General features: G+C 45.6%; 2 protein-coding genes across 2 annotated transcripts; one reads left to right on the top strand and one right to left on the bottom strand.

Annotated features, from left to right (window-relative positions):
* Nucleotides 1-12572, top strand: nol6 (nucleolar protein 6 (RNA-associated)). Its single transcript, XM_079734502.1, has 26 exons — nt 1-129; nt 311-526; nt 709-825; nt 919-1098; nt 1238-1406; nt 1743-1877; nt 2083-2246; nt 2464-2584; nt 2692-2750; nt 3112-3213; nt 3316-3431; nt 4024-4201; nt 4431-4553; nt 4680-4828; nt 4935-5010; nt 5156-5296; nt 5539-5656; nt 5872-6026; nt 7033-7196; nt 7928-8080; nt 8215-8312; nt 8448-8572; nt 10579-10668; nt 10977-11177; nt 11488-11589; nt 12211-12572. The coding sequence occupies exons 2-26, from the start codon at nt 311-313 to the stop codon at nt 12358-12360; spliced, it is 3402 nt and encodes a 1133-aa protein (XP_079590628.1). The 5' UTR covers nt 1-129; the 3' UTR covers nt 12361-12572.
* LOC307075576 (cocaine- and amphetamine-regulated transcript protein-like) lies at nt 9014-9905 on the bottom strand (the record flags this gene model as incomplete). The annotated part of the gene is made up of 3 exons (XM_079736212.1): nt 9014-9121; nt 9450-9536; nt 9690-9905. 3 exons carry the CDS (start codon nt 9903-9905, stop codon nt 9014-9016), a joined length of 411 nt encoding a protein of 136 aa, XP_079592338.1.
* Nucleotides 12573-12608: the final 36 nt, after the last annotated feature.

The raw sequence follows: 12608 nt of genomic DNA, 5'->3' as shown, positions 1-12608 counted from the left end.
TCTGCACATGTGAAACGCAATGTTCGGAAGTCCGAATTGTAACACAACTGGAGAATACCAATAATTGAACAGAATTGAAATACATTAGCATTCAAAAGCGATACTATCGCAGAAAGAGACAAAGACAAGGTAAGGATAAAACGCAGAATAAACTAAAATGTACATTTACTTGATATTTAGATACCCAAACGCTCAACCAGGCTTGTGGTGAAACCTCCGAGAGGGACTCTAAACACATGTAATGTTGGGAGTCAATCTCGTTATTATACAGTGTGTTATTAAATGTTATTCCTGTTTTTTTGTTTTACAGATGATTCCGTCAGACTCGTCCCGAGCCAAGGAGGACGGCAATGGTGTTCCTGCGAATGCCAAGCGTAGTAAACCCGAAGACCAGGGGGAGCAGGACGCCGTCCTCCGACCAGTGAAGCTCTCCCGGACTGAGCTGTACAAACCCCCGACAGTAGAAGAGCTCAACCAGCTGAAAGAGGCCGAAAGCCTCTTCCACTGCAGTCTGCTTAAAATGCAGGTATGCTGTCAACAATCACCCACTATGTATTCAAATGCATTATTGCATTCTATTTCGCTTTTTTTACGCAATTAAATGTCTCTTGTAAAATATGCTTCAGAGAATTCAAAAATACTCTTTGTAACTAACAACAAACTAACTACAAACATTTCACTGAGATAAACGTTCGCTAACGTCCGCAGATGGAAGAGTTGCTGAAAGAAGTGGCCCTGAGTGAACGTAGGAAAAAGCAAATCGACTCCTTCGTCAAGACCGTTACCGAAGCTCTGCAGAGTGTGCCCTCTTTTCCAAAAGTTGAGGTATGTATCTCTTCAACGGCCTCTGATTGGGCTTATGCTTTCTGTTTGCAGTTTTCACCCTCTGTTAACATTCCTGCATATGCGTGTGTCCAGCTCGGTGACCTGTCCTGGCTGTCGGGTTCAGTGAAGGTCCCATTCATCATGATGCCTGCAGAAAATGCCGGCAAGTTCAATATGGCACCGCCAGCATCTGTGGATCTTATAGGAAGTTACCCATTGGGTACCTGCATCAAACCACGCATCACTGTGGACCTTGCAGTCACCATCCCGGCCGTAAGACATTTTTTTCTTTTACCACTCATTCGTGCCTTGAGTATTGGCAGACATGAGTTTTGATAGTCACAGATTGAGTGACACAATACAGTGACATGATACACTGATGAGCTAAATATGCGTCTTTTCCCTCAACCAGGAAGTCCTGCAAACCAAGGACGATATGAACCAGAGATACCCAAGGAAGAGGGCGCTTTACCTGGCAGGCCTGGCTCAGCATCTCTCCTCTTCAGCTGAAATCGGAAGCATGCGCTACTCCTGCCTCCATGGGAATCGCCTGAGGCCCCTTCTGCTGCTGACCCCTTCAGGTATTTCTGGAGTTTCATAATTGTCTTTTGCAAGAGTGCATTGTTGCTTTCTAAAGCAATTAATTTGACAAAGGACAATTTTTCGCATAACTTCAGAACTATTTTACAGATGTTAGAAATGGCTTGCAATAACGGTTTCAGGGAATAAAGGGCCGTTCAGGAGATTATAACTGTCTTGTACAATAACATTTATTAAAACTATTAATATTGGCAACACTGTGTGGTTGTGTCCTATTGTCTAATGTTTAATTTGTGCATTTCTGGTATGGTGTGCAATGCTGTGCTCTTTAATGGCTGTATTGAAGTGTTTGTGTTTGTTGTCCCTCTCCTCTTCAGGCAAAGAGTCAAGCAACTTCACGGTGCGTCTCCATGCGTGTCTCCCACCCGGATACTTCAAGCCTAGCCGCTTTCACCCGCAAAGAAACAACATCCGGACCAAGTGGTACACCGGCCTGGACTCCTCAGATCCAGGTAACTGCTTCCAAATGGTTAAGCTAGGGTCACCAAATGCTCATTATTATATATATTTTTTATTGATTCAACTTTCTGAAGCTATACATTGCCGGGATGTCATCAGTCATTCAATTTAGAAATGAACATTTATTTTATGTAAAACAAGGCCTTGTCTCACGCCGTCTTGTCTCTCTTTATATGGTCTCACTGCCTCCGTGTGTAGAAAGCCCAGAACCTCCCACGCCACATTACAACAGCTCAGTTCTAGGGGACATGCTGCCCAGAGCCCACCTTCAGTTCCTCTCCGCGGTCAGCTCTCAGTGTCCAGCATTTGCCGAAGGAGTGGCCTTGATCAAAGTCTGGCTCCGGCAGAGGGAACTCGATCAGGTGTGCAGGAGAAACAAATATTGTTTAATTGTTTTATTGTTTTTAATTGGATGTTCTTTTCTCGTATTAAGGCAGAATTTCTCTCTTGCCACGTCAGTTACAATGTATTGTAGCTCCACAATGGGTATTTTGAGTAAATAAATGTAATTGGTTTGTATGAATCATGTTGTCATTGGTGGTCTCACAGTTGCATTGACCCTACATGATTTCCCCACAGGGCGCGGGATGTTTCAATGGCTTCCTTGCTTCCATGACTTTGGCGTACCTTCTGAGTAAACACAGAGTCAACAACAACATGACGGCCTATCAGCTGCTCCGAAACACGCTGCACTTTCTTGGTGAGGCAATGGGATTTCTGAAATCCCATTGGAGATATGGAATTATTTGTAATTGTTTTCAATAGTCTGCTGGTTCATGATCCATGCCTTTTTATGTTAATTTCTAGCTACCACAGACCTGACGGAGACTGCAATTACCCTAGCGAGGAAACCAGACTCAACTGCAGTGAGTATTGCAGTGAAGACACTTTGCTTGTCTAGTTGTTCTCAATCTTCACCCCTGAAGATCCCCTTCACATAAAATAACCATATTGTGAAATCAAATAATTGTAGTGAACCAGAAATTATTTGTATTAATATCTATAGTATACTATATATGGGTATATGTATGTCAAAGGCTTTGCATGAACACATACATTGACACTGAAATCATGAGGCAAAAATACAGTATCTAATGTATTGGGTAGTGATCTCATTTCCAGGCATAGGTTGTTCCTTTGCGTTTGTTTTGATGTGATGCATTTCAGTGAATATTACACTCAGTAGCCCTATGTGTGACTCTCTATCTCCCCTGGCCCTCCCTGCAGCCATCCCTGCCTGAGTTCGAGGATGCCTTCCAGGTTGTGTTTGTCGACCCCTCTGGACACCTGAACCTGTGTGCTGAGATGACAGAGTGCACCTACAAACAGGTTGGCCTTTAGCTGTTGCTCTTTGATTGTCAGACACTTGGGTTTATTCGGGATGAATCCTCAAAGCGACGGATCAAACCTCGGTTCCGTGTGTGTACCCAGGTGCAGCATGAGGCTTCCCTGTCCATGCAGTTCTGGGACGATGCCACGGTGAACGGCTTCCATGCCCTCCTCATGACTCCGAAGCCCCTGGAGAGGACCAGCGACCACATCTTCCAGTAGGCTTTGTTATATTATTATTATTGTGCTTCAAGGCCTGTATTCAGATAGGATCAGAGGTTGATGACCACATCTTCCAGTAGGCTTTTTAATATCATTCTGCTTCAAGGGATGTATTATGATATGATCAGAGGCTGATGACCACAACTTCCTGTAGGATTTTTTTTATTATTATTGTGCTTCAGGACAGGTATTCAGATATGATCAGAGGTTTGTGACCACATTTCCAGCAGGCGTTTTTTTTTTATTATTGTTATTGTGGTTTAAGACAGTTATTTAGATATGATCGGAAGGATAGTCACCACATCCCCTAGGCGGCCTTCTTCTGCTTTAACCACCAGGTTATTGCCTACACTAACTGTTGTCATGGATATCCATTGGAAATACTGCAGGGTGGTATCTGTGACGTAGCGTCTACATAAATCTAGTTTGATCCAGCATAGTGAAATACTACACAAAACTGTAAAATAGGATCTGTTGTACATCGCCAATAACAACGTCAACGTGTTTCGGGCTGTATTACACCTTGACATTGCACACACATTTCTCCGGCCACCCCCTTTGTTTACATCCTGTTTGTTGCCTGTTTAGACTCCTGGAGCTGGTCAAGCTTCAAGCCAGCTGTAAGAAGCTGAAACTGCTCAGCGAGCTGATGGACCACAGTGGGAACTATGTCCGCACGATGCTGCCCTACATCCTGTCCCTCCTCCAACAGGGACTAGGCCAGAGAATCCTCCTCCTGACCCACTCCCTCGCACCGGACCCAGAGGTCAGCAGTACTGTCGTTCTCGGGGTCAATGATAATGCACGCGTGACTCAGTCCTCTCCTTCCATAGTTCTCGTTTAAAAAGCACTGTTAAGTACTATCAGGTCACATTTGGGTACGGTCTTCCACTTCTACCGAGGTCTCTGAATGTGTTATGGTTAGGGTTATGGCCTAATGTAAAGCTAAGCATGTGCTTGGCTGACATCTCGCCGACTTTGTTTGGGTTTTGTAGTGGACGGTGGAGGCTGAACCCCCGAAGCACAAAGCCCAGCCTCCGCTCTCCTTCGGCCTGATCTTGCGGCCCGATTACGCAGCCTCGATCCTGGAGAGGGGCCCGCCTGCAGACAGTCCCAAGGTCTGTGTGCGCGAGACTAGGAAGTGTCTAATAATGTTTCCATTTCGGCACTCTGATGCTCTCTTCATGCACTCGTTGGCCATTACTATTGTCGTCGTTGATATATTGTTTGCATTCTCGTCCCAGGCGGCAGAGTTTCGCAAGCTGTGGGGCCCCCGCTCCGAGCTGCGGCGCTTCCAGGACGGCGCCATCACGGAGGCCGTGCTCTGGACGGGGCAGAGCGCCTGTGAGAAGCGGCTGGTCCCCAGGCAGATTGTCACTCACCTGCTACAGCTGTAACCTAATCCTTTTCTCCTGTCCTATTATTATATGTTCATTTAAGCAATTTAAACCACTGCTGTGAATAAAGCCTTTTGAATAATTGATTTATTCTCTTAACAGTCATGCAGATATTCCCGAATCCTGTGTGAGATACGTTGGGGCCATGATGGATGATGTCATCAAAATGAGCAAGGATGTACGGTTACTGTTTTTGTACTTTCTGTAACTGACCAGAAGAGGGTGTCTGTCTTATGATTGTCTGCCAAGTACATGTTGTTGTGTTCACTGTTAAAACAAGCGGAACCTCCAATTACAAATTGTATGTATTTATTTTTTCGAAGGTGCCTAGTACTGGGGAAGAAGGGAGTTTAAAGGTGGTTCAGTCTTACGATGACTTGAGTAGGAAGCTGTGGAGGCTAGAAGGTCTACCCCTGTCTGTCACTGCCGTCCAGGGAGCACACCCTGTGCTCAGATACACACAGGTAAGCCCTGCGATGGTTATGATTGTTCCACAGCACTGTGATTATGTTTCACAACATTAACATCTGATCATTTTTTTTGTAATGTATTTTTTTTTTAACAAAATATTATAAATCTAAACTTCTTTCAGTATACTGAAGCGTGTTTACAAGCAGATGCTTTTGTGGCTGTGTGCATGGATATATGTGTGTATTATGAGTGTTATGCTCTATGGACTTGGTGTCATGAACTTTGGCGTTTCTAGGTCTTTCCCCCGGAACCCCTGAAGTTGGACTACTCTTTCTTTGGTAAAGAAAAGAGTTCCCGATCACTTTTGCCCAAAGAGGGTAAACCTTGCCCGATCTATATCGAACCCATCACAGGTACGTTTGAGAAAGTATTCCAATGTCATACTAGGTCTTTGAGGATGGAAGACAAAGCAATCCAATTTTAAATAGTATTTTTGTGGGTTTTTTTGTGTCATTTGAACTGCTGTTGCCTGACTTTATGAATACAGAAAAACGTTTTCATCTAAAGAGGGTTTAAGTGCGGCCAAAGCACAAAGTTGTCTTTAACGGTCACCGTGGTTACCCTGTAGTGGTGTGTCACATGGAGGGCAGCGGGAAGTGGCCCCACGACCGCACGGCGATCCGCCACCTCAAGGCGGCCTTTCACATCAGCCTGGGGGAGCTGCTGAACAAGGAGCACAGCTACACCTGCAGGCCCTGCCCCACCCACCTGGACGTCTGGAAGGTACACCCTGCGGCACGACAAAAAGAAAAAGAAGTCTGTTTCGAACCAACCTTGACGTCCTGTATCTGGGTGCCGTCCCGAGTTTGTTTTTAGATATGAATTGTCGGTTCCATGGCCGTGGGATACATTTGATTGTTTATTTTCTTTCACAATGCTAGAATTCCAAGCCTTTAACCCTGCCGTTGGTTTATTAGAACCGCATGCAGCTAAAAGCAAGTTGTACTACAGCCCGACCGGTATCGGATTTTTAAGGCCGATACCGATACAAATATTTGGTGATATAAAAATCTGATATATCGGCCAATATATATTTAAAAAATAAATTCCAGAAACACTTCACAAAACATAAACGGATTTCCCTAACATTGGTTATTTGTAGTCATTTATGAGTACTCACTAAAATAATAAGGTGTTGCAGTTTAAAAATAAACTTTATTTTATTGTTTTATTGTCACAACAGAAAAGTCAAAATCAAAATGTATTAAATACATAAAATTTATAAAAATACAAACTTGAGATATGAAACTCAAAGTCCTTTGAACAAAAACATAATAACAAAAAAAAAAAGATTTTTTAAATATTAATTAATCGGCCGATAGTTTGGAAAATGCCTAACATCGGTCCACCAATATGTCGGGCTCTAACTAGTACAAAAAGCACAATTTTGATTCTTATTTTTAGGTAGAACGACCCAATTTTTTTTATAAAATGGCATTAAATGGAGCAAAGCAAATGTAGCAGGGCTGTATTCCTCCACTTTCTTTGGATAGGACTCAACTCTATTTTGGACGCAAAGAGTGAAACATCTGTCCGTGTGCCAATGGGTTTAAGGCAATGATGATAATTGGAAGGGTAATTGTCATCTCAAACATAGGTACACGCAGCTATTGTATCCCAGAGGTTTGCAGCTTATTATGGGGTGCACATCCACCCTCCCTGGACCTGATGTACGATTCTCCCAGAACATCGACGCTGACCTGACCCTTCTCTCCGCGTGTTCCTCCAGGACGGCTACGCCTTCCGCGTCCACGTGGCGTACCACCGCGAGCCCCAGGTGCTGCGGGAGAGTGTGAACCCCGACGGGCTGCTGGTGGTCCGGGACAACGAGGCCGCCCAGGCCCTGGAGCTCGCCACCGTGCACCGGCCCCTGCTCACCAGCACCTTGCACGGGTAGGGCTCCTTCTGGGGGCCCAAGCAACCCCAACGGTGTTGATGATCGCGCTGTTTTCCGAGTCTGATGCCTTTTTTTAATTAAGCGGTTGTTTCAATAAGACACAGGGTTCAAGCAGAATTCAACCTGCAATGCATCACTTTCAAGCAATTGCAGTGTTGGCTAGTTATGGTTGATTCAGAGATAATTTTTTAATGATAACTTGATGATCAAGGCAGAGGTTAATGGATATTAAAATCATATTGAACCTGCACAATCATTTTTCCGCCGCAGCTATTTCCTCCCATTGATGATCTTTGGTACTTGAAGGCTTCTCAAGATGAAATCCAAGTCAATCCATCCATCCAGGCAGATTGTCCTCCCCGCCCCCCCACTATTAGAAGATCTCTCACAGCAGTCCATACTATAGCTATAAGTGTAGCTACAACTCCACTAGAGGTCGTTAGTGAGAAAGCTTTGATAATGGCGCCGGTTTCGGCCCAGTCCCCTTTCTCTCTAATTAACAAGAACACTTGTTTTGAGTGCCCCTAGTTACCGAGCTGACTAGCGTTCAAGGGATGATTTTATGGGGAAAACAGCACTCCATCTTGCTCCCTTAAGTATTGGGACACCCTACCCCTCTGCGGGAACACGCAAAATCTAGGGTTAGGGCTCAAATCTAGGGGGAGAATTGGGACAGGGCCTTACACTTGTTGTTTTCAAATGTACCCTAACCTGATCGTGTCCACAGCCTCCAGCAGCAGCATCCCTGCTTCGGCGCCGTCTGCCGGCTCGCCAAGCGCTGGCTCGGGGCGCAGCTGCTCAGCGACGACATCAGGGAGGACGCGGCCGACCTGCTGGTGGCCTCGCTCTTCCTGCACCCCGCCCCCTTCACTCCCCCCAGGTACCCTCTCTCTCTCTCTCTCCCCTCCCCCATCTCTTATCCTCGCCCGCCCCCCGGTACGTTCTCCCCTCCCTTTGTGGTTGCCTCGTTAGTAGGTGATGTGAACTGAGTTTTTATTAGCCCTCTGCCCGCAGCTCTCCTCAGGTGGGTTTCCTGCGCTTCCTCCGCCTGCTTTCATCCTTCGACTGGAGGAACAACCCCCTGGTGGTTAACCTCAACAGCAAGCTGACAGGCATGTCCACACACACCTCAATGCTTTTTTTGTTGTTGTTTTTTTACCCGTGCCTCGTTATGAGGTTTGAGTGATTCTGAGTGGTTGGCCTCCCAAGTGTCTAACTGTGTGTCGTCACCTCCTCCTCCCGTGCAGCGGCCGACTACACAGACATCAAGAACGACTTTGTGGCAGGCAGAAACTCCCTGCCGGTCATGTTCATAGCTACGCCCAGCGACAAGAAGCTGTCACTGTGGACCAAGCCCGAACCTAGCGTACAGGTCAGTCACAGGACAACCCCCAACAGTACAGCTTTATTCACATGTTGGCTTACCGCCGTTTATTCACAGTTAAAATGACCTAAAACAGAGGGACCACATATTTACAATAAGGAAAGAAAGAGGTGTTTTGGGCAATAAATGGTTCGTTAACTAACAGATTACTAGACAATTGATGCAGCAATATAACAATCTGTACATGAGATATTCAACATGAAACCTCTTTTGTGATGATTCCACTTATGTTAAGCACACATTGACACAGATATAATGCATCCACATGCTGACAACAGAAACAGCAAACCCTTCATATCGAATGCACAGGCCATCCCATAACTGAAGAATCACTTTGTGTGGAGCTCCCGTCATTGGGAAACATTCACTATTTAATCTGAAGCTTCTCATAGAGGCTTCGCATCAGACATAAATGAATGACTCTGGACTTCACAAACAGCGGTGTAAAAGAGTATTGCATGTCCTCGGCAGAAAGCAGTCACACAGTTTTCCGATCCTTGAGCCTTTCCGCGTGGCACACAGTTCCCCCGGGGCACACTGCGGAGAGACGGCCACGTTGCAGGGAATTATTACCAGTGAATTATCCTCCAACAGCTCCACATCTGTGTCCTTGGTGTGACGCATCATTTCAATAAGACTGTCTTACTTATTAAGGTCTAGTGCTGAAACGATTCGTCGAATTCAAAAGCATCATAGTCCTTAAAGTAAGCACGCGCCTAATGGCTTTATTTAAAATGCAAACGTTGTCAACAAGAATACCCTAATTTTTCTTGGTTACACTATATCAACGTCAACATAAGAAAAATTCTATGTCCGAAGAATGGTTGCAGTCCTGTTTTGATTTGAGTGGGGGTTTTGACTGTACCTTTGGCACATAATTATGCTTCATTCCTTGAGCTGGAAACCGGTTGTTGTTCTTCAGCCGCTCCAGCACCCAATGTAAGTCAGTCATCTGCAAAGGCCAAAGCTTTTCAACTCATCAAATACGTACAATGAAGAGCTCCCAATTGCTCCCTATTTTAAACCAGTTCAAAATGTTCCCAAGTTAACCCTGATCCCAAAACCAAACACGCCCAACGACACCATAACAACCGACTCCGCTCACCAGTTGTCTTTCATCGAGGTCCAGCGCGGCCGGGAAATGAGCTGAATATCTGGCGCTGAGCTCCTCGGTACCAGCACGGCCGTGGCGGCCGGCGGCTAGGAGCACGCAGAGAAGGCCTAGTGGCCAGCGGGCCCCGCGGCTGCGGAGCTGACCCACATTCATTTCCTGCTCCAAGCCCCCCCTGGAAGCCACTGAGTCCCCTCTGTCCAGCGTCATTCTTTATAGCCGCAGGAAGTCTCTGGCATTGCGTGACGTACGGACTGATGCGTCACACTGTGGTTGTTATTAAGAGTCCAATTAAAACACCCCTCTGTAAAGAGGAGTTTCAGCCTCCTTGACTCACCTCTGGAAGCAGATGTAACAACTTGAATGTCATGGGAGTCTGTAAAAGTTGCTCTGAATGCCTCTTGAAGGCTAATAAAAGGGAAAACTTTAGACAGGAGGTCACCTGCCTGCACACGCTTAATGAGGATAAAGGATTTGACGACAAGATGAAAGATATTCTCAATAAAACTGTATATTTTTAAATGCATGTTGATACACTGCTGTCTTCCAGTGTAGCACTCCGACAAGAACAGAGTTTGGCACGTGGTCATTACATCTCATTTAATTGGTAATTTCTGTAAAAAGCACTTTAGGGGGAAATTGTCCATCCCAATCGTTTTTTTATAGCTGAGACAGATCTGTAAGTGCTTCATTGACTTTTAAATTGGCACACCGTGGGGTCATACTGAGCCAATAGTGTCCATCTAAAATACAATAAAGGTACATAATGGTCTCTTTCAAACATTGATTTCAACTCAATGGTTTTCTGTCACATGCATGACACTCGTGACTGCTACGGAGATGTTTGGAGTTGATGTCGGTCCCTCACTGCTTTGTCCTGCAGATGATGCAGCGGGCGGTGATGCTGGCGGCGGAGAGCCTCAAGGTTCTGGAGCCCCAGCTGAAGGACGGCACCCAGATACAGGACGTCAAGGTTGGTTCAAAACGGACATTTATACGACCGCTCCATGGAGTCGGACTCCACTGTGAAAATTGGACAACTGCTGCCAAAAAAGGTGACTGTGTCCGAGATGCCTACTTACTTGGCTGATGTGAAGACGCCTTCACACCAAACGGAGAAGTCGCCCTGCAGAAGTCGTAGGGCACAACAAAAGCTCCATGTTGTGAAGGATGTCGCCGAAGGAAGCTCTCGAATCGGTTTTCTCCTTTCCCATGTATCTATTGTGTGTTTTTCAAATGTAATCTATTAGGGAACCTAATTGTGTGTTGGTGTTTGTGCAGGTGGCAATGCGTCCCCCCTTAGAAGCCTACGATGTGTTGATCCACCTGCTGCCCAAGCAGGTCCCCCTGCTCAAGCAGGCGGTGGACCCTCCGCTGGTGGTCTTCAGCAGGGGGACCGTGGCAGGCAAGGCGGGCACTCCTGGAGGGGCCATGCCCGTCATAGACTACAACCCCGTCGCTCTCTACCTGTCAGAGCTCAGGGTTCGTCTTTATATTACTTTAACTAGAACATGTGTACATGCACGCATCCAACTTTTGACATTCTAATGAGTTTTTATGCACAGGGAAGCCTAGATTAATAGTTATTCAATGAGCTGTGTGATTGTTCCCTTGGAAATTATTGTGCTGTTAACGCTCATACAATATAAGGAAACTTTTCATTTATTAGTTTATGTAATTTTTAATCACACTTTTTATTACTTTTTTATTAATCAGCAGAAGCAGGCAAGCAAATGTTCCTTTATTCTTAATTCTTTTTTTTTTTTTTTCACCATCTTCATCTCCCCTCCAGGATTCATTTGGAGACTTGGCCCTGTTCTTCTGTGACCCTTACGGTGGTACGGTGATCGCGGTGTTGTGGAAGCCCAAAGCCTTCAAACCAGTGCCCTTCAAGGTAGCCTCTCCCACAATGTGTAGTATAGAGGGAGCTGCACATTTCAACCATCGCTGATATGAGTAACTAAATTGTCTCTTATGGAGCTCTAGGCACGATTTCAGAGCTGCAATTTGAGTGTGAACGGTTTGGAATTGGCATAGTCATGCGCCATCTATTCGGGAGCGACGTTCTCTGTGAGAACATCCAACGTTCTGGGTGGCCTTTGGATGAGCCAATTAAGCAATAAGCCACGAGCATGCAGGCTTTGCATAACTCCCCCTCACGGTTCAACAATCACTGTAAATCAAGGCCTGAAATGGCTTACTGCCTTTATGCAATAGTAACTTAAATTGAACCTCTCTCCTTGCTCATTTCTTCAATCTGGGCAATCCATCTTGCCTGTCGACGACACTCGTGCACACATAGGGTTATCGTTTCAATTGCTGTAAAACATTGGGTGGGAGGGGGAAGAGAGGGAGTGCATGTTTTTCGGGTGGTTTAACTTCAAAATGTGCTCTTTTCCCACTCGCTCTCTCTTGACAATTCTCAAATTCTCAAAACTGCCGCTTAAGACATACTATTATATTATAACACCAACTACGGCACGGCCAGCACTGACTGCTCTGTCTCGCCACGCAGACCTCGGAGATAAAGGCACGGCGTGTGGAGGTGAAAGGGGAGCAGGCGCACAGTGTGCCCAACGTGGAGGCCATCGTGGAGGACTTCAGTGTGATGGGGAAGGACCTGGTCAAGTCGGTGGAGGCCAGGACGGAGAGGTGGAGCGTCTAGAAGACATGCAGCCATGCCATCGTGTCCATTATGATCTCAAATGTATGTCGGGAAAAGTCAGACGTTGGTTGTTCTTTTCAGAACATTCTGATAACTGTCATTCTTATTCAGCTTCCGTGTACATGTACAATATATAATTCTTATTCAGTTTTAGTATACGTGCAGGATAAGACGTGACACGTTTGTTATTGGCGGACTGGTTTATTAAAAGATTCTTAAATACTTGTTTCCCTTATTTCCTTCATAGA

Source organism: Pollachius pollachius, assembly GCF_949987615.1.
Source record: "Pollachius pollachius genome assembly, chromosome: 1".
Taxonomy (NCBI): domain Eukaryota; kingdom Metazoa; phylum Chordata; class Actinopteri; order Gadiformes; family Gadidae; genus Pollachius; species Pollachius pollachius.
This window is presented reverse-complemented; position numbering and strand designations above follow the sequence as displayed.